Raw genomic sequence first — 25730 nt, forward strand, 5'->3', positions numbered from 1 at the left:
AACCTCGCATGAGCATATCTAGCAAGTGAATTTATGCTGAAAATCCTCCATGATCTAATACAAAGGTGGAACTCTCTCGGTGGGGGCATCTCCAATCCTGTTCTATCAAAGAAATACGTTGTTTATTTTTCTATGATTCCACACATATGTTTACATTATGTTCGCTCATAATTCAGGAATACTTAAGGGATCATCTGGAGAAATCCAATTACCACTTGACACCTTAATAAATGAGCCATTCGTGGCCGAAGCTATCAGTCAGCCATCAGCTTAATAAATTGTGTGATACATTCAGGGGCATCTAGCCGATGGCATTTGAACTGGACAAAGGAATCTTACTCTCTGAAATTAGCACTCTGAGTCCACATGTTTTAACAAAAATATTTCGAGCCATAATTTCAGAGATCTTTTATTGTACATAGTCTGTGAACGTTGAATGGACCTCCGTATGCTATTTGTAATTTCCATTAAATTTACAGTTTAATCGAAGTAGTGTTTTTTTTAAACTGAGCCAATGCATTTTACCCTGTCTTTATTGAAACTTGGGTGGGTGGAACGAGGGGGGAGGAGAGGGGGTGGAGGAGGAGTTTCTATTGTGTGTTGGATGGGTTCATGCATTCGCTATAACGAGCGGCCGTCGGAATCCAGCCCCCACCAGCACCAACGCCTTCCCCGCTTCCCCCCACCATCCCCCACCCACACACTCACACACACACATACACACACATACGCACACACACATACACATATACACACATTTACACACACACATATATACACACACGCACATACACGCGCACGCACACACACATAAACAAAGCGCACAAACACGCACACATACACATGCACATACGCACACACACACGCGCACGCACCTCAGCCCCTTCACCAACTTAAGCAGTCAAACAGAATTTGGCATCTGTTTCAAACGTCCTTGTGTAATTCTAAGTAACCATCGCTGTAACAACGTTGCAATGTTAAATACGCGTTCTGTAATAACACTCAGTTACTTTAAGGCAATGCTGACCTTGCTGAACAACTTAACTGCATCAGCGGGGTCAGGATGCCTTTCCTGAGATCATTTTCTTTGGAAGCAACAATGAAACATGTCTCTTGCTGCAAAGTCCAAGAATCAGACAGCGATGACTGTGACCGTTCTTTGAAAAAGTTATCCAATTAGTCCCATTTCCCCACCCCCACCCCTCCCCCCGCCCCGCCACGCCCTTTTCCCATAGTTTTAAATTTCTCCCCATCAGGTATTTTATGCAATTCCTTTTGCAAGTTACTGCTCCCTCTTGCCGTTCAGTTAGTGCATCCCAGATCACATCAACAGGCTGTGTACAATTCATTTCCCTGATTTTGCTCCTGGTTTTTTTGCTGATTACTGCGTCCTCCGGTTACCTGCTCTCGTTTACTCTATCAGAAACCTTCATAAATTTGAACACCTCTATTTCGTGTCATTTAAATTTCGCTTAGGAGGGAAGCCCCATTGTCACAGAACTGGCGTCTTGGCAGGTTCTTTTGAACATTCTTGTTAATCATGTCGTAATACACAGGCTCCAGTCGTGAAGTTAGAAATCTTCTCTTCCTGCCTGCATCCCTTGCACAGCAATTAGCACTTTGTTCAGTCCCCGAGATAGCAACGCAGGTAGGTTACCTAGACACTCGTCGTAAAAAAAAACTCATCTGGTTCACTAATGCCCTAGAGGGAAAGAAATCTGCCGTCCTTACTTGGCCTGGCCTACATGTGCCTCCAGATCCACAATATGTGGTTTACTCTTAACTGCCCTGTGAATCAGTCCTAGCAAATCACTCAGCCCAAGAGCAATTAAGGATAGGCAACAAATGCTGGCCTTGCCAGTGACGCCCACACTCATGAAAGAATAAATAAATAAAAACTCGCTGGATTGATATGACGCTACTGGACCAGTCTGACAACAGCAATAAGAAGATACTGGCCATTGCAGCCTCAGTTCCTTGGCTTACCCTGGGGGCTCTGGCACCAAGTTCAGGGTTTTCTATCGGCATCCTTACCAGCCTACGATTTTCCACCATCATTAGAATGAGCGAACAGGAGGTTGGAATCGTCGAAAACGCTGGGCCGCCCTTCGCCCGTTGTTACAGCTGCCAGCTAACGGACTAGGGCTGAATCCTGGCCTTGGCAATTCGTCTGGTCGGATAACGCCGAACCGGATGGCATGACAGCGACGACCCATTATGCGTCCCGCCCGATATCTGGTTCCATTGCGGCCAGTGGAATGGAATAACGGGCGTGGCGCATAGCAGGAGGTCGGTGCGGTAGCGCCCGTTTTGTTCTACCAGCCAAGGCCAAAGATTTCTAACCCAGTTTCTCACCTTCTCAAGGGCAATTTTAGGGATGGGCAATAAATGCTGGCCTAGCCGGCGACGCCCACATCCCGTAAAACGAATTTTGAAAAAATGTGAGTTGTCCTTGTTCACCCGCAAACAGACATCGGGGGTTGACGGGTAGGGGTAAACCAGTTTGCTCTTTAACCCTGACCCCTGGTCATGATAGCTGGAACACCGGAAATAAACACTCCTTCCCCTCATGCACTATCCCCAAAACCCTCTAGTCCTTAAAGACCAGGAACTGTTTCCCCTCCCAGCAAAGCAACTCCCTCGGAAATGTGAAAGGAAACCGTTTTTTTTAAAGGGGCCAAGAAGGAAACAAATACTCGGGAGAGCTCCACTCCCAGCTCCTCAGGCGTTCGCAGCCAGTCCTGGGAGATGACGTCGACCATGCTGAGTTGCACATGATGTGCACACCGAGCCAGGCAGGGGAGGGCTGGAAGCGGGCGGGGGAAGAAATTGAAGGGGGCTAAACTGTTTTCCCTGTCATTGCACTGAAAGCTCCTAGCGCTGCCTTTATATGGATGCACTCGGGGCGTGGGCAGCAGGTAAGGAATCGGCACTTTCCTTAGCGCACGTGTTAAATCGTAGGGCCAAGTGCGGCAGTTGTTGAGAACTGAGAAGGATATTAAATCCAAACACCATGCGCCAGCCCCCTACAGTAGATTTGATACCGTTTCCACGCGGGAGTTTCCTGATCGCCCACATGATTTGGGCGGAACAGCTGCGGAAAATCATAAGCAATTGCGGAGTCGAAAATTCGCCTCTAAGGAAGTTCCCCTCCACAGTCAGCAAAATTGAAGTCATTTATCTTTAGTTTTAGGAAATAATGTAATATTACTTCAGTGAAATAACGTACTTTGAAGGTTACTCAACGCATATCTGTGCAAAATGAAATTCTATAAATGTGGTAATTGCCCAGAAACAATGAGACGTGTTGAGTAGCGTCAAAGTTAAATCTGCCAACCCTACTAGCGGAGCCAGAAGTCCCGGGTTCGAGACCCACTCCGGGACTTGATGGCCACGGAAGGTGCGTTCATAATCCGTCCAAACAGGTTGAAAGCCAGCCTGTAAATCCTTCCAATATGCCTATGGCCGACAGTAAGAGCGGGGAGTCTGCTGGGCAGCGCTGCTTGATACGGAGTGGCGCTTCTCAAGCTATAGTGACAGGCTGACCACATGCCCCAGGAAAAACAGACGTGCCTTATCTGCCTAAGGGGGTAGATCTACGTAAAGCAGGGAATTCGAAAACCTAAAACCCTGGGATTATGAAATTGCATCAACATCTAGGAAAAAGCAAGAAAAACCCGTCAACGTGCCCAGTTTTTAACCACCGAACTTTTTGAATTGATATTCCCATCTGAGTATGTCGTTCACGAGCCAAATTATAATTTTAGCTCATGATTTCGTTAGCGGTGGCTCACTGCCTCACTGATCTAGGCAGTTTACCAATTCATTAACGGGGAAGACATATAAGGGACCTGGAGTTTTACAATGCTCTAACTTGGACTCTTTTTGTTTACCATTCAGCACCTTCTGAAAGCCATCAATAGCGACGGACGCGGATGCCACCTCCTAACACACATTGCGTAAATGGAAAGAGCCTAAGTCTCTAGTTCTTAAGGACCAGGAATTGTTTCCCATCCCCCACGCGCTAGAGAAATCGCGAGATCAGGTGCAGCTCTTCCCCTGGTAATCTCACTGAAAGCTTCAAGCTCCTTGGCCAGGCGCTTTATTACGTCTGATACCGCCGCGGAGAGCGGCGGGCGACACAAGCGAACAACAAAAAGTGAAGGTGAATGCAGTTTGAGGCAGGAAGAAGTGAAGCCGGCCATGGCTTCCAAATCTTCAAGCCTAAGCTTGGGCGATGAGCTGAATTGCCCCATTTGCCTCGACATCTTCATCGATCCGGTTATGCTAGAATGCGGCCACGATTTCTGCCGTCAGTGCATCTTGCAGTGCTGGGAGAAAGAGAAGAAAGCCTTCTGCCCAGAATGCGGCGAGGTCTTCCGGGAAAAGAACCTGAAAGCTAACCGTGCTCTGGGAGTCCTGTCCAACAAAATTCGAAGCTTGAACATAAAGCATGTGGATTCCAGCAAAGCCATCCACCCGTTCTGCGATGAGCACCAGGAGGAACTGAAGCTCTTCTGTGAAACTGACAAGAAATTGATCTGTGTGATGTGTCTCGATAGGAGGGACGGTCGGAGCCACAAATCCCACAACTTCATGCTGATCAACGAAGCGGTTGAGATCTACAAGGTAAGGGTTGCCACGAGGCAGTTGTTAGGCCGCGCTATAACTTTTAATTGGAAAATTACTTTTAATTAACCAACCCCTTTGTTTTCACTGCGGTTGTAACTACAGGAGAAGATGAGGGGAAACTTACAGGCTCTGGGTCAGAAAAAAACTTCCATACAAAACGTGCTACTCAAGCAACAGCAAAGCATTTCAGAAGTCCAGGTAACTTGATTGCTCGGGTCACGTTCTCTTGGGTTAACTTGCCGGATTCAATATTGCACGGCTCATTGCTCTCTTTCTATTTTGTTGGGTTTTATTTTTGTCTCAGGAACAGTCCAACATTTTGCAGAAGCACATCTCGTCAGAATTTACCAGACTGCGCTCTGTGCTGGAGGAAAAAGAGAAGGCTTTGGCCAAAGAGCTGGGGGACCAAGAAGAGGACATTCTGAAGAAAATGGAGTCCAACCTCCGAGAAATCCAGGAGCATCTGAATGAGACGGACGAGAAGTTAATGAGCGTCCAATCCCAGCTAAACCAGCAAGACGCCTTCTCTTTGCTCAAGGTAAGGTGAGGATTTGATGGGTGCAGTCAGGCTATAGGAAGTGGGGAATCGTCAAAGGAGCTCATTCAAGGAAGTCAGGCATGCATTGACAAGAAGCGAAATAAAACATTTTCAAATGTTGTTCTTTTGAATTATCTTTTCTCTAATTCCTCTTGTGCGGCTCAGTCGACTAGTTGTGTGAAATGTGCCATAGATTGGTCCGAGTCTACACGGGCAAGTTACTCGGACCAGACCATGTCCCGCCACTCATAACCTGCTTCAGCTGCATGGGCATCCGACGGAGTGCGGCGAGCTTTTCTAGTGTTCTCGCCAACGATTTTTCTCCAAATCTGCGCAGATCAAAGGCAGGTTGGCCGGCATCCATCTTGACAGTGCGGATTGTTAAAGGCTCGCTTTTCTCGTCCTCAACCCGTTCAGAGAGTCCTCCCGAAATTCGCCCCAATGATTCGCTCATCTCCCCTTTCCCTCTGAGGCTTTTCCATCTGCCGCGGCCTCCGATTTTTCTGCACGCACTCAACCAATGTTCCCTATCCCGCTCGCAGCGGGGAAATTCTCGTGGTCAATCCGGGCAGAGTTGTGACCCTTTCAACCGCGCGATTGTCTGGAGTAGAATCTATGTTCGGATTCTCATGGCCCTGCGTCGTAACTTCGGTGCAGTTTAGCTCCCTGTGCAATTCCTCTGCGCTTTCCATTCCAAATTATGGCAGGAAATTGGGAGGACGCTGATGAAAATTCTACCTCCTTATCTCCACGTTCGGTAAATAATTCCGATCTATGCCTCAAGTTGAATTCGACCCTTATTCTTTTCTTATCTACAGTCCCAATTTTCCCAAGGGCCGAGACATGGCTTCAGAACCGATGCCCAGGCTCATTCAAAATGGCTCACCCATCAACCGCAGTCCGTAAACACCTACCGCAGCTTTCCTGGCTTTGGGGTATTTTTTCGCAGGATTTCCCCCGCATTGCACGGACTCTCCGGTCGAAGATGGGCAGGAATATGGTATTAGGTCATAAAGGGTTCTTTGCCACCTTGTCACCGAGGTTTCTTCGGCCTTTCCAATGAAATTAAGGCAGCAGATCAGACGAATACCCCACCTATACTCCTGATCTGTGGCCCTAAAGCTTCGCTACTCGGCTAAATTGCAGGTTGTAGACCAATAGTGGTTTGCCGCAAAGGATGTGGCCGCAAGACATCTGTTTGCGTGCTGGATCTTGTCGGGAGCGACCCAAGAGCAACCCCACCGCCCTATTCCCACATCCTGGCCCTGTATCTCCCTTAGATTCAAATGGCTAATTTGATGATTCTGTTGACATACACTCATTGGTCATATGATGCAGGGAAATTAACGAACTAAATTGATGTACCTGTTTGAGTGAGGCGTACGGTATGTGGCCCAGGCAATAATTCTATTCACAGCCTTGAAGTTACTGTTGTTGATAGTGGTGGATTGTCGGCCAACTCATCGATATACCGTTGATCTGTTACTTTTAATGTAGTCGCTATTTTAACACTGGGCCATATCTCCTCTTGAAGTAGCAGACAGAGGAATGCCATACCGACCTGTCCACTAATACCACAGCAGCAATTAATTCTAGCCGGTCCGATTTGAATACTCATCCAGAAATAGTTTGCTTGCATAACTCTTTTTCTATCTCTCGGCGGGGCAGGGGAGAGGGGGAATTTCTCGAGCGGAACTGGTGAGTTTTTGACTATTCCAATTAAACCCCAAGCTGTACTGGGTTGCACGTCGCCATCATCCGGCATATGTTGCAAAAGCTACCAAACGAGTGCTGTGAACTCCAATCTCTGTTCTGTTTATTTTAGGATGATCCAGAAAAGGGGAAGAGGTATGGATGACCCTTCATTGAACTTGTGTAGAAATTAACACAGTTCCAAATTTTGGCGCCTATTCTCAGTTTCTAACGTTTCCCGTTTCCATTTTTAGTGAAGGGAACTATCAGACCACAGTCACAGAAGGCAAGCTCCCTTTGGGGTCATTCAAAGGACCCATCCAGTACAAAGTGTGGCGGGATATAATGGACGTTATCAACCCTGGTAAGGTGGCATTTTGCTTCGCATTACACCATCAGTGAGTACAATAAATTCAAGCACACGAGGCAACAGAGATTGAACATGGCATTTTCAAACCTGTATTTTTAACTTAATGCAGGCAATTAAAGGATCATCGTGCAAGGGCACTCGGTAAGTAGAAGAGCATAGGTCAAAGGGGAAGCAAATGGAGGTGCAGTGGCCAAGCTTAAAGTATAATAGCCTATAGCTTGCTGCAGACAGGAAAGAAAGGGGACTTATAACGAAATATAATTGCATGAATCTTTCTACAGTTGGGAAATAACTGACTAGCTGATGCGAAGTAAGTATCTCTGCTACAATGCAAATACAACACCGTACAATCATGCAGTGGTACAGCACAGAACAGGGCCATTCGGCCCATCGTGCCTGTGCCGAATCGTTGAAAGAGCCATTCAACTAATTCAATTTCACTGGCCCGTCCCCACAGGCCTACAAAGCTCTTCCCTCCAATGTCTCTCTACAAGTCATATCGAATCTGCTTCAACCATTCTTTATGTAATGCATTACAGGTCAGAATAACGCGTTGATTTTTTTAATTCCCCTTTCCTACTGTGCTTCTGCTAATTAGCTGAAATTTGTGTCCTCTGGCTATTGGCCCTTCTGCCACTGCAAACAGATTCCCCTTGTTCCTTCTTTCAAAACCCTTTCTGATTGTGAACACCTTCTGCTAAATCTCTCTGCAACGGTCTCTGCTCGAATGGAAACAACCTAACACTTTCCCGCCCCCCCACCCCCACCCCACCCTCCCCCCATGTAACTGAAATCCCTTATCCCTGGCACGATTGCAAGAGAACTTCTACTTGTATTCTCTAAGGCCCTGACATCTTTCCTAAAATGGGCGGTACAGAATTGGGCATAATATTCCAGCTGGGGCCAAACCAGTGCTTTGTAAAGGTTAAGCACAGCTTCCTTGCTTATGCCTGGGTTTATAAAACTCCAGGATATTATATGTTGTTAACAACTTTCTCATCTTGACCTGCTACTTTCAAAGATGTCTGTACGTGCACCCGCAGGTTCCTCTGTCACTGTACCTTCTTTAACTCTACACCATTTTTTCTATTGCATCCTCCAAAGAACAAGAACAAGCCACTTCACACTTCGTCTTGTTCAAATGCTTCTGCCGTATGTCGTCCATTTCACCCGTCCCCTTCTGTTCTACTCTATGCCCTCCAGAATTCTGTCAAACTAGTCCCTGTTTGCTACATTTCTGACTTTTGCCTCATCCCTAAATTTTGACAGGAATGCTTGGAGGCAAAAATGGCCTTGGTTAACGGTAAACAAGATTTGACCGGATGTAATACAGGTTATCGATTTTCTCTTGTCCCTTTTGCGTTAGGTCCCAAGATTAATTTAACCTCAACCTATTGAACTGCGTGAATAGTATCGCAAAGGAAACAGTCCAGAAAAATGCCTTGCGCCGTCGATAGCAGCCGTAAATTATACTATAGAGAATACGGAAAGGAAACTGGTCACATTAGCAGTTACAAAAAAGAAGCAGAATTTAATAGTGATCAGGCAACTTGTCCTTCCGAATCTGGAGAGTAATGTTAAGGAAGGGCAGCACTGTGACTATCCAAATAGTCGCCTGTTATGCCTGTTGGCCGATGTTCCCCTTTATTTGTTTATTTTTCTCACCTAGTTTTGGACTCCCCTGCAAATGCCAATAAATCCCCTCTGCCTATTGTATCAACCCCATTTATTGTTTCCTTAGGGCGCCCCTCAGTTTTCTCTTCTCTGAAGAAAACAGCTCCGAATTTCTGCAAATTAAAAGGCCTTTAGAAAAGACAAGGCCTATCTGTGCCGCCTGTGTTACTCCAGCACCCAAAATGAACGTAATCCTTAATGATTTGGAGATCTACTATTTGGTGGAAGACAGGTCAGAGAATCAGAGACGTGGAGTAGATTATTTAAACTGTCAGAGATATGTGTTCAAGACCTTCCCAGTTCAGGACTAGGGAGTTATTGCATTGTCAGAGGCGCGGGTTTTTTTTTCAGATGATATCTTGGACGCGCAGGTGGACATGAAAAATCTAACGCGTCCGATTTTAACCACCCAACCCGACGGAAACGGGTTTCGAACGGCTTTAAGATAGCAGTGCTGCAATTCACAAACTATTTCTTCTCGGGTTGCACTGGGCTCCACATTTCCTGGGAACTCCTACTGGGAGACTAGGCCTTGGCCTGAATCCGTTGGGGACCGCAGTCCTGCCTGGAAATGGCGCAATTCCTGTAGTCAACTGGACGGAACCATGCGCACTCTGTCCAGTTATATCAGTATGGCGCAGCGGTAAGGCTCCCAAATTGTGGACATAGGTATTTTTTTAGCTGCGATTAGGAAGTGCAGGAATCCTTCTTTGGGCTCCACAACATTACAGTGGATCACTGCCATACAGCGGTCTTCATCTCCCTACCCTCCCCCACCACCACCTTCCTGCGGGCCAGTAAGCTCAGCAGTTGGACTTGCCGATATTTGGTTGGCCTGCAGATGCCATGTCGCGCATGTGTGAAGAGTGCTGGTGACATGTTATTGAGGCCAGGCCCCAGATATGGCTTCTCGCCTTGGCCAGCGGAAACATAGGAACAGGATTAGGCCATTCGTTCCTCGAGCCTGCTCCGCCATTTAACTAGACCATGGCTGATCCACCTCAACGCCATTTCCCCGCACTATTCCCATATCCCTTGATGTTTTAATATGTAGACACCAATCGATCTCAGTCTTGCACATACTCAATGACTGAGCCTCCACAGCCCTCTAGGGCAGAGAATTCCAAAGATTCACTATCCTCTGAGAGAAGGAATTTCTCCCTTTCTCAGCCCCTTTTTCTGGGAAATGGACAACCGTTCCACCCATGCCTGTCGGTTCCACCGCAGGAGTTAAAATCCACTGCAAGTTGCTATTTGGGGGAAAAAAAACTGCTCTCCTGGGCAAAATCCTTCCTCAACCGATGGCTACAAAGCAGATAGCAGGATGGAACTCGACATAAATAAAAACAAATTTTGCTGGAAAATCTCAGCAGGTCTGACAGCATCTGTCGAGAGAGAAACAGAGTTAACGTTTGGAGTCCGTATGACTTCTTCAGAGCTGAAGAGAGGTAAAAATGTGATGGGGTTTAAACTGTTGAAGAGACCGAGTGAAGCAGGTGGAGGAAAATGAAAGGTAAGGGATTGGTGGGAGTTCAGGAGAGGTTTGGCAAACATGACATGGACACAAGACAACAGGAGTGTTGTCTTAAGTCCATGACTGATAGTGTTACAGACTAAGGTAGATGATAATAGTGGCATAAAGGTCAGATAGCAGGATGTGCTAATCGCAGAACAAGGGTCAGCCTCTCTGAAAGCAAAATATATGAACAAGTTATAGACTGGCCCTGGGGGCAGGGGGAAGGAAATATATTTCAAAATGGAGGACAGAGTTCATGGTCTGAAATTGTTGAACTCAATGTTAAGTCCAGAAGGCTGATAAGTGCCTAAGTGGAACTCAACTTGTCTAGGACACAAAACGGACGGTATTGCATTTGCACTCGCCCCACAGCCTTTAGCATTGGCTGTAATGCGGCTGTCTATCACACTGGGGCGTGTAGCTGCCTGCAAACGTGATTTCGGCCGCGCCGCCCGAGAGGGCTTTCGCCCCGCTGCCTGGTTGCTCAGGAACAGTGCACCCTTGCAAAGTGACCTATTTGCCTGTCAAACAGCCCTGGATGCACTCCCAGAGGCAGTGGAGCAGTTTGGGATGCCCCCATGGCTTGAAGGGAATGAATCTGGTCTTCGGCGAAAGCAGATCACTCAGAGCTTCTTTGATTGAGAGGCAGGTTTGTTATCACCTTTTTTATGCAGCCACCCGAGACCAATTTATACCACATTGAGTTCAAAATCCTCCCTTAAAGCAAGGATAACGTCGTTTGGAGTCATATAACAGCACATCCACTTTGCTTCTGCGCATCAGACCGGTTCGAATGGCCAAGGTGTGTTCTATTTAGAATGTGATTCCCCAGCCTGCCATTGTAAAGCGAGAAACGGTGGGAAACAAAAAAAATAAGTAAATAAATCCCGCTTTATGCAATAACCTGGTTCTCTTCTAAATCGCTGACCAATTATTTTCTTTAACCTTCCCTCAGCACCCGCCGCCCTGACCATGGACCCGAGCACAGCCCATCCCCAGCTCGTTCTGTCCGAAGACCGGACCAGTGTGAAACTCGGAGATAAACTGCGGTCCGCCTCGGATCCCTCGGAAGTGGCCGAACGCGAACTCAGCGTACTGGGATCCGTAGGATTCACGTCAGGGCGTCACTACTGGGAGGTGAACGTGGGAAACAAAACGTCGTGGGATGTGGGCGTGGTCAAAGACACCTTCCGAAAACGGGGCTCAAGGTCGGCGCAAGATACAGGATACTGGATTATTGGGATGAAGAATGGAATCGAGTATTGGGCTTCCACAGCCAATCCCACGCGTATTTCCATAAATGCGAAGCCCAAGAAGATCGGGGTGTACCTGGACTATGAAGGTGGACAGTTGTCCTTCTACAATGCGAGCAACATGTCCACCCTCTTTACATTCATTGACTCATTTACTGGCAAAATTTACCCTTACTTCGGCCCTGGTTCTAATGAGGACAGGAAAAACACAGATCCTCTAATAATCTCTCAAATCAAAAACCTTTAACAACCATTGTCATTATTTTTACTCCTTAAGGCCGCATTATAGACGCTTTTCATTTTCAAGTGTTTTTTTTTTGGTTTAATAATCGCAATTGTAAATCAGTTTCTATTTGGTGTGGAAGGAATAGGCTGAGCGCACTGGTCTCCAGAACTAAGTTTCAATCTTACTTTTTCTACCACCATGTTAATGAGGTCAATGGACGGACAATTTCCAAACAGCCTCTGACTGATTCTCAAGATAACCTGATTTTAACCCAGGCAAAGCCCACTCACTTACGCAGAGTTTTAATCGGACTCCCTTCCTCTATCTTCTGTTTATTTTTACCTATGTATCTGTATTGCTTTGTTCCAGTGTTCCTTTAATTACATTCTCACTGACACTTCACTCCTGCCTTTCTTCATAATTCTCCAATGTTTCGATATGCCTCCATCTGGATTGTTCTATTCAACTACACCTTCTTGTTTGGTCCCAATATCACTGCTGATTTCCCTCTTTGTGCATATATTGTGCTTTTGTTCTATGATTGTCTCTCGCGTTTTAATGCTTTCTTTGGTGATGGCGTGTTACAGTTCACCCAGTTGCTGTGACAACATGCACTTTTACATACATCTATGGACAGCGATGTTGGAGGCTCCGACTTTCTTTCCATCACATGGCTGACCAGGAATCACTTCCACTCTGACCAACTGCCATTAGCATGTGTTGGAAGGATTGGCAGATTCATATTCAAATTGCTTGGCTGTGTTATGAACGCACTTTTCTGGGGGACTGGAACCCGGAGTTCCAGGCTCAGGGGCATGGACACTACCCCACTGCGTCACAGGGCATCCCTCATTTATCTATGCACTCTCCCAAATGTGCCGTTTCCCTCCATTGATCTCCTAAAGGCTCCCTTTCCATCAGCGATTTCACCCAAGCCCTGCAGCCCAATAGGGCAAATTTCTGTGACAGCTGAACAACTGTATATATTGCAGCTGGCGCCTGGCGCCCGAACATCTGCGCTTCTGGATAAACTGCTCATGCCTCTGATTTTGTCTCTTCTCTCTGCTATAGAAAGTTTGGTGTTTGCCTTCCAGTGTTTGGTGTTATTGCATCTGTTTTTTTAAAAATTATTATTATTCTGTGCCACCGAATGTGCTTAATTGCTGACGGTAAACTGTGGTTTCTGAAATTACACAGCCAGAAAGTAGCATTGTGGCAGAACTTGACATTATCCTTGCCAAGATTTTAGCGTTGGTGAACACAAATAGGTGAATAGCAGAGACATCAATTTCAGTTCAATTCGAAATTTTAGTAATTCACATCCAGGGCCAATAATTGAGGCCAACAACGTTAAGGTCACTGTCGAAGACATTTTGCAAATTGTCGTTCTGGGTTGTTACAAGAATAGATTTGTCTGAATTTCTCTGGTAGCTACTACGTTCATAAACATATCGATAAAGATTCCTTTTCTCCAAATTTCACCCGAGAAAGCTAAACATGTTCTTTGGTATAGAGCATGACCATCAAATTATGCCGTGCAGCACTCGGGAAAATACTCAATTGGAAATGTCTGCCCAAATCCTGAATGCGGGTGCTTATGATGATAGCACAAGCAGCGTTCAGGAGAATTCACAAAACTGCCTGCCTAAGTATTTAACTGGAACGTTATTTCCGTCGTGCACAGATGAGATAATTGGTGGGAGTGGGGAGGTGGAATTTTAACCTCACTTGCCCATCTTGAAACTACGGCGATGGATCGCAGCACTGGTTTTATATTCCATCAGATCTAACTCTCTCTTGAAGCCATTGCGTCTTTATAACGGGGAGGGACATTGGTAAATATGCTCACCCACGTCAAGAGACCACTTCTTCCGCAAACAAAATTATTCAAGTATTTCAACAGGGTGGATTATCAGTTTGCTAGAAAAGATGGATCAGAGAAAAGCTTTACCATGCAAGTTAACGCAGAAACCAGACGAATTGACACAGGCACAGCGCACTTACTGAGATTCTTATTTCCTTGGACTTTTTTCGAGGGGATTCATGTTTGTAGATAATGCAGATACAAGGAATATCAAAAGTCTAGAAAGCCCATAATGCCACAACGAGGTAGTCCTTACGTTCTGTTTATCACTACAATAGCGAGGTCTTAAATCAGCAGGTACTTACTTGATGTCTCAACTCTCGAAATAAAAGAGCAATTTATCATTTAGTTTCATCATAGCTTTAGCTGCTTGTGATTGCACTGAGAACAATAAAAGAAACTCATGATATAACTTTATTCAATATAGCTTATGGATATTTCTGGTGTTTTTTTTAATTGGTCATAGAAATGTTTTGTTTTTTACTTGAGATCGATATATTGAAAACGATGAGCTATTTTAATAAATCCACCTAGGAACTCGACTTGCACTGCTCTGTGAGTCGATCACCAGAAGGTAAAATTAAGATCTCCACCAAAATAAATGGAGGCCAGGAGCTTTTTTTTTAGAAACACAAGAACCCTTGAGACAAGTAATTGCCTTTTTTTATTCTTTCATGTGATCTAGGCATCGTTGACTAGCATTTATGGGCATTTATTGCCCATCGCTAGTTGACCTTGAGAAGGTAATGGTGAGCTGCCTTCTTAAACTGCTGCAGTCCATGTGGTGTAGGTACTGTTGTTAGGGAGGGAGTTCCAGGATTTTGACCCAGTGACAGGGAAGGAATGGCGATATAGGTCTAGGTGTGTTTCCGGTGCCTAGGTCGATGCCGGGTGATCCATCCGGTTTAATTCCTTTTTTTGTAGGTCTCGTCACGGATTTAATACAACTGCATGGTTTGCTAGGCCATTGTCAACCACATTGCTGTGGGTCTGGGGGAACGACCTTCTAAGGATGACAGATTTCCTTCCCTGAAAGAACCAGATGGATTTTTTTACAACAATCGCTCCATGGTTCGAGATTTAGTAATTGAGTTTAAATTCTACCAGCTGCTGCTGGTGATCTCGTGTCCCCAGACCATTAGCCCAGGCCCCTGGATTACTAGTCCAGTGAAAATACCACTACCTCACCACTACCTCTTTCTTCCTTCCTTTCTTTCTTCCTTTCTTCCTTTCTTCCTTTCTTCCTTCCTTTCTTCCTTCCTTCCTTCCTTCCTTCCTTCCTTCCTTTCATCCTGTCTTCTATTCTTTCTTTCTTCCTTTCTTTCTTCCTTTCTTTCTTCCTTTCTTTCTTTCTTCTTTCCTTCCTTTCTTCCTTCCTTTCTTCCTTTCTTCCTTTCTTTCTTTCTTCCTTTCTTTCTTCCTCTCTTTCTTCCTTTCTTTCTTCCTTTCTTCCTTCCTTTCTTCCTTTCTTCCTTCCTTTCTTCCTTTCTTCCTTTCTTCTTTCTTTCTCTCTTTTCAAAATAAGCAAACTTTGGGCAGGTTAACTTATATTTAGAGCGTAGCGGCAGAACACATGGACGTGTAGGGGCGTGGGGACTGCAAAGGATCAGAATGTCCTATGAAATCAAGAACCCACTAGAATGGCTTTAAAGGTTTATGGCCATGGACATTCATGTGTTCATAATAGCCTTGTGCGCGGAGGGATGGGGAGCGATACACCACAAACAGAGCCCTTCCTACAGTCCTTAAAATAACTGCTACATATAGTTCTATACTTCGTGGTGCTTCAAACTACTACATGGGAGTTTACATGAGGGAATGATCCATAGTGGATTGATACGCCATAATGTAAATATGTGCTAAATTAGGAATTTGATTATGTCTGCAATCTGCAACAACAGGCAGGAAACCACCCTGGAGATTCATTGTTCCTCAGAAGTGCAGAGTGAATTTAGTGTCAATGTAGTTCACTAAATGTACTCCCGCCTCTGATTTAGAAGGTCATACTTTCAAGTGCAGGGTGAATTTAGTGTCACTGTGGTTCACTAAGTAGTACTCCCGCCTCTGATTTAGAAGGTCATACTTTCAAGTCGCACGTAATCTTAGCTGCACACCCAGTTCAGAGCGGAGCGAGTCACCCACTGTTGGTGCGGGGGGTGGGGGGGGGTGGTTGGTGGTGGTAGGGGTAGGTGCCATATTTCGGCTGAGAGACCAAAACCCCGGCTATGCGCTCAGGTGGAGGCCAAAGATTCCCGTGGGAATCAGAGCAGAGGAGCAGAGGAGATCACCCCAATGTCCTAGCGAACACGCGCCTCTCAGCCAATATTGCCAGAAACAGATGATCTGAACCGGCCAGATTGTGGATGAATTTTCGTGCGTAATAAGAGAACAGGGTCTACATTCAGTAGCAAGTATTTGGGAAGGGTGGAGCTCTATGGGACACCCTGGGCTCACGTATGGTGCTCTATAGTTGCAAGTCTCACCTTTGTGACATGCCAAGGTAGCTTGAATGAAAGAGCATGTGCATGTAAAAGTAGTGGGATGAATCTCTTCATGAACTGCCTGCACCTCTGCACCTCAGAGCTTGCTGACTGCAATGGGCCTGAGGTATTGAGGTAGACAGATCTGAAGCCTCGCCAACAGCACAGCTGTGAATTTAACAGCTTGGGTCAAACTATTGGTCAACAATCAAATCCAAAGTTAACATTTTGTAAACCAGAGCCCGCCAAATGAAATCAGTTTGCACAGCTGTACAATAACGGCCAAATCTTTTTGGCTCTTACTGCAGTATATTGCCTTTCATCGACTTTCAATTAAATATTGGGAAGACTGTTTCCCCAACTACCACTCCACCCGCCTCCCTGGCAACAATCTGACATTAAACCAGTTTAGTCGCGACCTTGACGTCACATTTGACCCTGAGATGAACTTCCGAACTCATATTCGTGCCATTGCTGAAACCGCCTATTTCCAGTTCCGGAACATTGCTCAACTTTGCCCTGTCTCAGCTCATCTGCTGCCGTATCCCTCATCCAAGCCTTTATTGCCTCCAGACTTGACCATTCCAAGACACACCTGGCTGGTCCCCACATTCCACCCTCCGTAAACTCGAGGCCACCCAAAATTCTCTCGCCCATGACTTAAATCGTAGTAAGTCCCGTTCCCCCATCGAAACATGACATCCAGTTACATAGGTCAGGTAACCAAAAACTTGGCCACAGAGGCAGATTTTAAGTAAGTCCGGTTCCGCTGTTACCCTTGTGCCCGCTGACTACATTGGCTCCCGGCTAAGCAACATCTTGATTTTAAAATTTTCATCCTTGCTTTCCCATCTTTCCATAACCTTGCCTCCCTGTCCCTGTAGTCTCCTCCAGCAACACAACACTCCAACATAACTGCGCTCTTTTAATTCGGGCCTCTTGAGCATTCCTAATTATAATTCGTGCACATCGGTGGCCCTGCTTTCAGTTACCTGGGCCGCAAGCTTTGGAATTCTCTCTCTACACCTGCCTGCCTCTTTACTTTGCTTCCCTTCTTTAAGACACTTCTTAAAATCCACCTATTTGACCGAGTTTTTGGTTATCTGACCTGTTATCTCCTTATGTAGCTCGGTGTTATGCTTTGTTTTATAATGCTCCAGTGAAGTGCCTTTGGACCTTTCATTACGTTAAAGGCACGATCGAAGTATCAATGTTTATTGTTGTAGTTGACTATGCATCAAAATATCCTGGTTCAAAGCCCAGAGCCTTTAGCATGAGAATCTATGCTGACATTCTGGTATAGTACCAGGGGAGTGCTGCATTATCGGAGCTGCTGTCTTTCAGTTGAAAATCAAACCAACCCTGCCTTCCAGCACCCCGCCTCCCCCACCCCTCCCCAACCACACCGCACCCCCCTCCCCCGCATCCTCACCCCTGCCCTCACAAGTAGACGCAATTTCGAAAAAGGGCAAGATAGTTCTCCCCAATGTCCTGGTCAATATGTTACACTCATACAGCAACATGTAAATAGATTGCCTGGGCATTGTCACATTGCTGTTTGTGGGAGCTTGCTGGCTTGGTCTCTGCGTCATAATGGGGATTACATTTCACTAAAGCACTTCTTTAGCTGAAAAGCACTTTTGCCATCCTGAGGTCAAAAAGGCGCCATAGAAATGCATTTTTCCCCTTTTCATGAAAGCCTGTTTAAATCAGTTCACCTCAGGAACTTACGAGTTTGCCAGTTTATGCGTTTGGTCGATGTTAGGTAAACTTCTAGCAGCAATGCTCACTAATTCCTCAGTTACCGCTCTTTCAAATGTCCACTCTCAGGTTAGTTTTACATGACTTAATCATTAAATGTTAGTTGGCATAAAAAAGCACAAGAGAGCAACTGACAAAATCGACAAGGGATGTGCGTGATCTTTTCCCATTCCACTTAATTTTACACTTTACAGAAATTTAAATTAAGTTTGTTTGATATGAACTGAGCAAAACTAACAACACCACAATTCAGTATAGCACAACCGTAAATGCATGCGGCGATACAGTGATAAATAAATATGTTATGTGTATCGATATAAAAGTAAACAGGTAGGTTGTGTTAGTGGAGAAACAACAGCCAGAATGAATTTGAAAATAGCCAGAAAAGACAATTTGCTTTATATCTGAACACCTGAAGCCCGTCTGGAAAAATGTTAATGCCCACTGTGCTGTGGCATATCCTTTACATCAAAGGTACTTCATGTTCCGTAGTCTATAAATGGTGCCCATAGATGAGTTGGCTGAATTTGCTTTCCGTCCTGCTGTTACATTACAGTTAAATTACAAGGACATCTCACTCCTCTCAATGAACAATGTGTTTACTTTCCACGAAACAAAAACCAATCCCTCAGCACATTTATTATCTTTACATTGGCTGGACAACTTTGTTGCTATACGCTTGAAGCAAAAGGTTCCAGGGAGCTGCAATATTATCATTGAACCTTGAGGCTCATAACAACATTCTGATTAAGAGGCAACAACCAGGAGAGAACACATCCGTTTGATTAGCATCACTAGCTCGTTTATTCTGCTCGAGCACCCCGCGTTCTTTCATTTGTGCAGAACATTTTATTCTTGGAAATTTCTCGTTCAGTTTCTCTTTTTACTTCACTCCGCTATCAGCTGTGGTCACCCTGCAATTTAGCAAAAAGAAAAGCTTCTATGGTTTAAGAGGGGGCATCCAAACAGTTCGTTACAGCCCTCTGACATCTCCGCACTCCTCAACTTCTGGCCTCCAGCCGATCTCAGGTTTACATCGACCTAACATTGGCGGATTTCTCATCATCCGCCTGGGTCCTAACCCCTGGAATTTCCTCACTAAACATTTCCGCCTCCCTGCCTCTCATTCTTCCTTTATGAGGCTCATTAAAGCCTAATTATTTGATCAATCTTTTGGATGCCAGTCTCTTTAGGTGGTTGGGTGGCAAATGTTGTTCTGTGCCGCCACCATGACGTTATATTACATTAAAGGCTCGATATAAACGCATGTTGCTCTTGTTGTTGTTGTTGTTGCCTATCTTAGGAGCCATAGTTGTGTACCACAATGCCTAGCGGACAATTGAATTCCATGTTTCCATTGAGTCCATATATCACAAGTGGCTGGTGTGGACAGATTCTGATGTTCTCATTTGGTTTGTCCAGCAATGCGGCAGAAACACTAGACATGGCTCTTCTCAAACCTGCAATCCCACACAGTTCGAACAGGACAACAAGAAGGAATAGATTTGTTGTGCCCCGGCGTTGCAGTTGCATGATTAGGGGCTTAGAAACTGCATGTTTCCGTTTAGATTCTTTGGTTTATTAACTCTTCCTACACTTTGCACCATCCTTTCAATGTGTACATAGGTAAATCGCCATTTGTTAGCAATGGTTGACTAGGGTTGTCAGTGATCCTGAAGAAAAACCTGTTCTCCACTCTTCGTGGAATCTCTTGTCTTTTTCCTTTCATGGGTGAGAATCCACAATTTCGCAAGCTTGTGTGTGGGTCTGCACACAGCTCTGCAGCAGCAAAAAGAAATCGTGAATAAAACAGGTTACGAAATTGGTCATAGGCGATGTTGCAAAACGGGCATTATCAAAATTGTCACCCACATGAACCACATGAAGAAACAGGCGACTAAGTAAAGAGTTGCGTTTTACAGGGGGCCTTAAAATAGGATAGAGAGAGGAGCAGAGGATTAGGGGTTGAATTCCATTGGTTCCAGCTCCAGTCGCTAATGGGGAAGCGAAGGGAGTGGAACATGGATAAGATGCCGGATTTAGAGGCATGCAGGGTTCTCGGGGGTTTAGATTGCGTGACCTGGTAATTCAGTTTCATGGATAATGGCCGGACGGTTCACTACTACCCATTTTGCACCATCACATAAGAAAAAAGCAGAATGCTGCGGGTGCTGGAAATCTGAAACAAAGAGCCATACGGGCTCGAAACGTTAACTCTGTCTTTCTCTCCAAAGATGCTGTTAGACCTGCTCAGTTTTTCCAGCATTTTCTGTTTTTCCACCATTGCATTACAGTTTTCTACCCCTTACCGTTTAGCCCAAGTTCTTAATTCTTTTTTCACATTGGCATAATTTGTCTGCTGCGATAACAGTTTTATATTTGTGAAAGTCTACGGATGGCCCCTCCAGTCCATCTTCCATAAACTTCAGTTCATCTGAAACTCTGCTGCCAGTATCCTTACTGATACTACACACTCCCTTCACCCTTTACCTCTAAGCTTGCCTCCAACATTGACCAATATCCTCTAAACACATCGATTTGAACTTTCCCTTCCCCAACTTCAAATTTCTCTCTGAACCCACCTGTCCCTACCTCTGAAACCTTCCCCAGTTCTCTAAACCCCCGGGAATTATGCATGCCTCTTAATTCGGCATTTTATCCATGTACCACTTCCTTCGCTCCCCCATTAGCGACCATGCCTGCAGCCGCCGAGGCTGGAACCAATGGAATTCAACCCTTAATCCTCTGCTCCTCTCTCTATCCTATTTTAAGACCTCCTGTAAAACGCCGCTCTTTATTTAGTCGCCTGTTTCTTCATGTGGCTCAGTTTGAAATGTTGTCGAATTAAGACCCAGTGAAGCGATTTGTGACACTTAACTTGGTTAAAGGTGCTATCTGAAGACAAGGTGTTGTTGTGGATGTCGGGTTGTATGTTATTACAATCGAACAGCAGAAACATTATTTTAGACATGGAGGCAAATGATTAATGTAATGATAAAAGCGGCTTTTCAGCAAGGAACTAGAGCGCATCCGTTTCCTATGAGTTAACAGCAAATATTTTTCAATCAATTAATGCACCCTATCCGTGTTATCAGTCTCATTCACTCTGCCCGGTCCTCCTGTAACAAAGGTCCTTTCCTTCCAGAATCCCGCCCATACTTTGGAGCTTTCCCATAGGATTGTCCAGTGGTCCATTGACCAGACTCTTCCCACCAGGGAATATGCTTGCACATATCCTATGAGGTAAATGGATATTAATAAAACATCCACTTTTAAAAGATTGTGGAAATAGATAAGACTATGACAAATGGACTGGACTATGACATCTATGGGTTTTCTGGACGAAATCTCCAAAGTCTGAAATACTCAAAATGTTGAGGGCAATTTTAACATTGACTTCAATTAAGGGAAGGAAAACCGTGCGTGGTGCATCAAGGATAACTATTTCCACATCCAATTAAAACAATTTTGTGATATGGGCTCACAGCACAGGAGATGGGCTTTACCTCAGGAACAGTACCGAAAACCACTACTTGCAGAACATACCCGCCATGCCTGACAAGGAGCTGATATGAAAATGCCTGCAGCCTTTGAACCTGCTGAATTCCGATATAAATTCCAAAAGGTATTACAACTTTACCAATGCACAGGTAACCAATGTGCTACTCAATACGCAATAAATATGAATGATAAAGAAGAGCAGAGACTTAGAGGTTATCAAACACTTACCAATGAAAATGGGAAACCGGAAAAGGCGGGCCAATCAAATTGCTTAGTGTTTCGTCAAGTTTCCTCACTGACGCTCGAGGTAATCGTCTGGTCTCATAGAGACAAGTGAATTTGCAAAGTCCACAAGGAAAGTATCAATCTTAAATGCAGAATTTAGCTACAACAGTTTGAGAAAGCGGCTCGCCACCACCTTCTGAAGGACAATTAGAGATGGGCAATAAATGTTCACCTAGCCAGGAACCTTTAAGTTCCAAGAGCGGATTTTTCAAATATGTTACCTTGTGTCCCCGAGTATCTTTAACCGTGTTTTTTTCGTTGTGGGAACTTACACTTTCATGAAGATTGATGTGCTGGTGCAAACATAAGAAAGAGAGGATGGTGGAGAAAGACAGCTGCTCAGTTAGTACCTGTGAATTGAAGATAATGTCAATATTTCCCGATAAAGCTCATGGCTTTTTCTATAGGAAATGTTGTGTCAATTAAATAGAGAGACGCAAGTGGACAGCAGACTGTTGGGTTGGTGCTGGTCTTCGGCGGCAAAGGGAAAGAAGAGGTATAAAACAGGCGGCCAAATTCACTGTCGCCTGATTTTCCTTACGGTCCAAGACCAATTTTAGCCCCTTATAGCCCCCGTGTGCTCCAATATTCCTGCATTGAAGGTTGCAGTGGGAAAAAAGCTCACAATTAATCACTTAGTCTCTCTGCAAGTGCCCAGTACACGACACATCCAGGAAATAAATGCATGGTTTTCTCCTTTATGGCTCTAATGAAATAGCAACTTTCACTTTTACTGCCAGCCCAAAATCGGGTGGTAACGGTTCGTCGCCATGTGTGCACACGGCCAATTATTGTCTTCTATGAGCTTCAGTGAAGAATAACATCGGCCACAGTGCAACAAGAGAGGTTGGACACCATCCTGCTCGTTCCTGGCTAGGCTGGCTATGTTAAAATTACCTCAAGGTAAAAGATAAATGTTTAAATGTTACCCGACAGAAGAACGATGCTGCAAGTTAGTCTAGAAAATAACTTGGTTTTTTATGTAACAATATTCACGGATTCATCAAGTGTGCGGAGTGGTGGAGGGAACAAACCTACGCGCTTGCCTCGGTACCTACTTTTGAATGCTACAGAGACTAGTCAGGAAACACGCACATCACTATATTCGCACTATATTCCTCGTACATTTTCTCCCATTTTGTTTTTGCTTTCGGTCCCGGCGATAACACGGGAGTTGCTGACAAGTCATTACAGAAACTGCAGTTTTGAGCTCTAATGAAAATGCACTGGGAAAGTGGGCGGATGAGCAACACCAATTTAACACCCGGATGGCAATAACAAACTCTACCCCAATGGGTTTAGGGAAGAGTTAATTTGATTACTATCGATCGAAATATGCTTTAGGGAGCTTCTATATCAGCCATTCAGCACGAGATCAGCAAAATCCCTTTTTAAAAAATTACATCTTAAACTTTAGGGAGAAGATTCCCTCCATCCCTGCCTCTGGTTGACAGTGTCCAGACCTTAATCTGGCGGGTCGACTTTCAAATTGACAGAGATTCCCGGTTTTGAATTCTATTATAACCAGTTGCAGAAGAGTCAAGAGGGTGTATCGATTGGGCACGCAACACCAACGCCAATTGTGCTCTGGGCGGTAAGTTTAAAATCTTCACTTAAGACTTCAGAACATTGGAGGCTAAAACTCGAGTGCAATACTGAAGGCAGTGCTGTTTAGCGAAGGTGATCTGCATTGCACGGCGGCTCACCGACCCGATCTTCAGGTGATTCGGTGGTTTTAAGATGCAATGGCATTATGCGCAACGAACTAGGCAGCCAATGGGATTGAATATCAGGTGAGGTGTGGAAATGGGTGGCCGAAGCGATCGCATCATTGACCAAAACATGTTTCAACTCCCGCCTCCCTTGACATAAACGGAAACAGAATCCTGACGATTTCACGAATGCTCCCTTCCTGCGGTGACTTTTTTTTTCATTCATTCACGGGGTGTGGGCTTCGCTGGCTGGGCCAGCATTTATTGCCCATCTCTAGTTGCCCTTGAGAAGGTGGTGGTGAGCTGCCTTCTTGAAACACTGCAGTCCGTGTGGTGTAGGTACACCCGCAGTGCTGTTAGGAAGAGTTCCAGGAATTTGACCCAATGACGGCGATATATTTTCCAAGTCAGGATGGTGCGTGACTTGGAGGGGAACTTCCAGATGGCGGTGTTCCCATTCATCTGCAACCCAGGTCCTTCTGGGTGGTGGGTTTGGAAGGCGCTGTGTAAGGAGCCCTGGCGAATTTCTACAATTCCTGCAAAGGTTAATTTCACATCGCAACACTTATCCAATGCAATCAGCTGAAATGAAGCTACATTATCGTTTTCATTCTCATAGACTTTTTATTTAAACGTTTCTGTTACAAATATCATAAATTGTACATCATCCAATCACAAAGAAACTTCAAACACCAGTCCAAAAGGCTGAAGGTGCAACAGTTACGCCTTCAGTGTCGGCATCGGGCCAACTGCAGAGTGATGCTGATTTACAGGATCTGAAGGCTCAAAGACATTCTGTACAACAGTTAACATTACTGATAGAAGCCTGACTCCGGAGAAATATTAGCGAATTTTCCCAACAGAGCGTGGCCACACGCACCAAATGGTGGGTCACTAAACTACCCAAACCAGCCATAACCCGAAATAAAAACATAAAATGCTGAATCAGAGCTGAACAAGAGTCATACGGACTCGAAACGTTAACTCTGTTTCTCTCTCCACAGATGCTGCCAGACCTGCTGAGTTTTTCCAGCATTTTCTGTTTTTATTTCAGATTTCCAGCATCCACAGTATTTTGCTTTTATCAGCCTAACTCGACTTGCTCATCCAAGCCCGAGTTCAGACTCCTGATTCCTATCCGGTGCCTGCTGCTAGAAAGTGCATGTGTGAGGAGAAAGTTGGGATTTGCCATTTTTTGCCCCTACTTCTCAAAGCCAGTCAAATGCCGATAATGAATTGCCATATGTCCAAAGTACTCCGGTGCAAATTTGCCTGATTCGAGAGAATGTGGAGATACCGGAACAAGGCTGCAGCGGTTCAATAAGGCCCCCCATCTTACACAAGGACAATTAGGGATAGGCAATAAATGCTGGCCTAGCCAACCTCACCCACCTCCCATGAACAAATATATTTTTAAGAAGTTCCTGCTATTGGATCAATTGAGCAGGGAAATACGGCGCACGCCCTTAAGGGAACCTGTCCAGCTCCCAGGCTGTTCATTCACATAAAAAGAAAATCGTGCAACTCGCATCGGTTAATGCTTTTTCCTGCATTGACGGTGGCGCTCAGAGGAGCCAATGACACCTGAGGAGTAACAGGAAAATCCTCCCTGCCCCCACCCCAACCGCCACGAGGAACAGGGAAATTCACGAGTTAATCGTGGAATGGGAGATGTCAAATTGGATTTTTCATAGGCTCATAGAGGATACTTACGACACAGAGGGAGGCCATTCGGCACATCGGGTCCATTCTGGCACTCCATAGAGCAAACCAGTCATCACCGCCACCGCAACCCCTTCCCCCAGCCCCTATCCCCGTAGCCCTGAAAGTTCATTTCCTGTAAGTGTCCATCCAACTTCCCTTTAAAACCATTGATCGTCTTCGCTTACACCATCCTCGTAGGCAGCGAATTCCAGAGCTTTACCCCTTGCTGCATAAAAAAGCTACCTCACGTTCCAGAACCTTAAATCTGTGTCCCCTAGTCATTGTCTCACCTGCTAACGCAAACAGCTTGTCCCTTGTCTACCTTCTCCAGATTTGGAAACGTTGAACAAAACTCCCCTTAGTATCTTTGTTCCAGGAAATCAACCTCAGCCCAGCCTTGCAACTAAACGACCACCCTTATCCACCCCACCCCCTTCCCCCCGCCCCTCTCCCCCCGCACCATCTATTCCTGGAATCATTCTGGTAAATCTCTTATCCATCCGATCAAGGGCACTCGCGTCC

The 25730-nt window shown here is 45.3% G+C and overlaps 2 protein-coding genes across 2 annotated transcripts in view; one reads left to right on the top strand and one right to left on the bottom strand.

The window, feature by feature from the left end:
* Positions 1-25730, bottom strand: part of LOC144695670 (uncharacterized) — a 278313-nt gene that overhangs the window by 90498 nt on the left and 162085 nt on the right. The gene's annotated exons all lie outside the window — the stretch shown is intronic.
* LOC144695443 (zinc-binding protein A33-like) lies at positions 4204-11922 on the top strand. The gene is made up of 6 exons (XM_078566329.1): positions 4204-4629; positions 4735-4830; positions 4937-5170; positions 6996-7018; positions 7117-7226; positions 11378-11922. Exons 1-6 carry the CDS (start codon positions 4204-4206, stop codon positions 11920-11922), a joined length of 1434 nt encoding a protein of 477 aa, XP_078422455.1.

Source organism: Cetorhinus maximus, chromosome 21 (assembly GCF_964194155.1).
Source record: "Cetorhinus maximus chromosome 21, sCetMax3.hap1.1, whole genome shotgun sequence".
NCBI classification, from domain to species: Eukaryota; Metazoa; Chordata; class Chondrichthyes; order Lamniformes; family Cetorhinidae; genus Cetorhinus; species Cetorhinus maximus.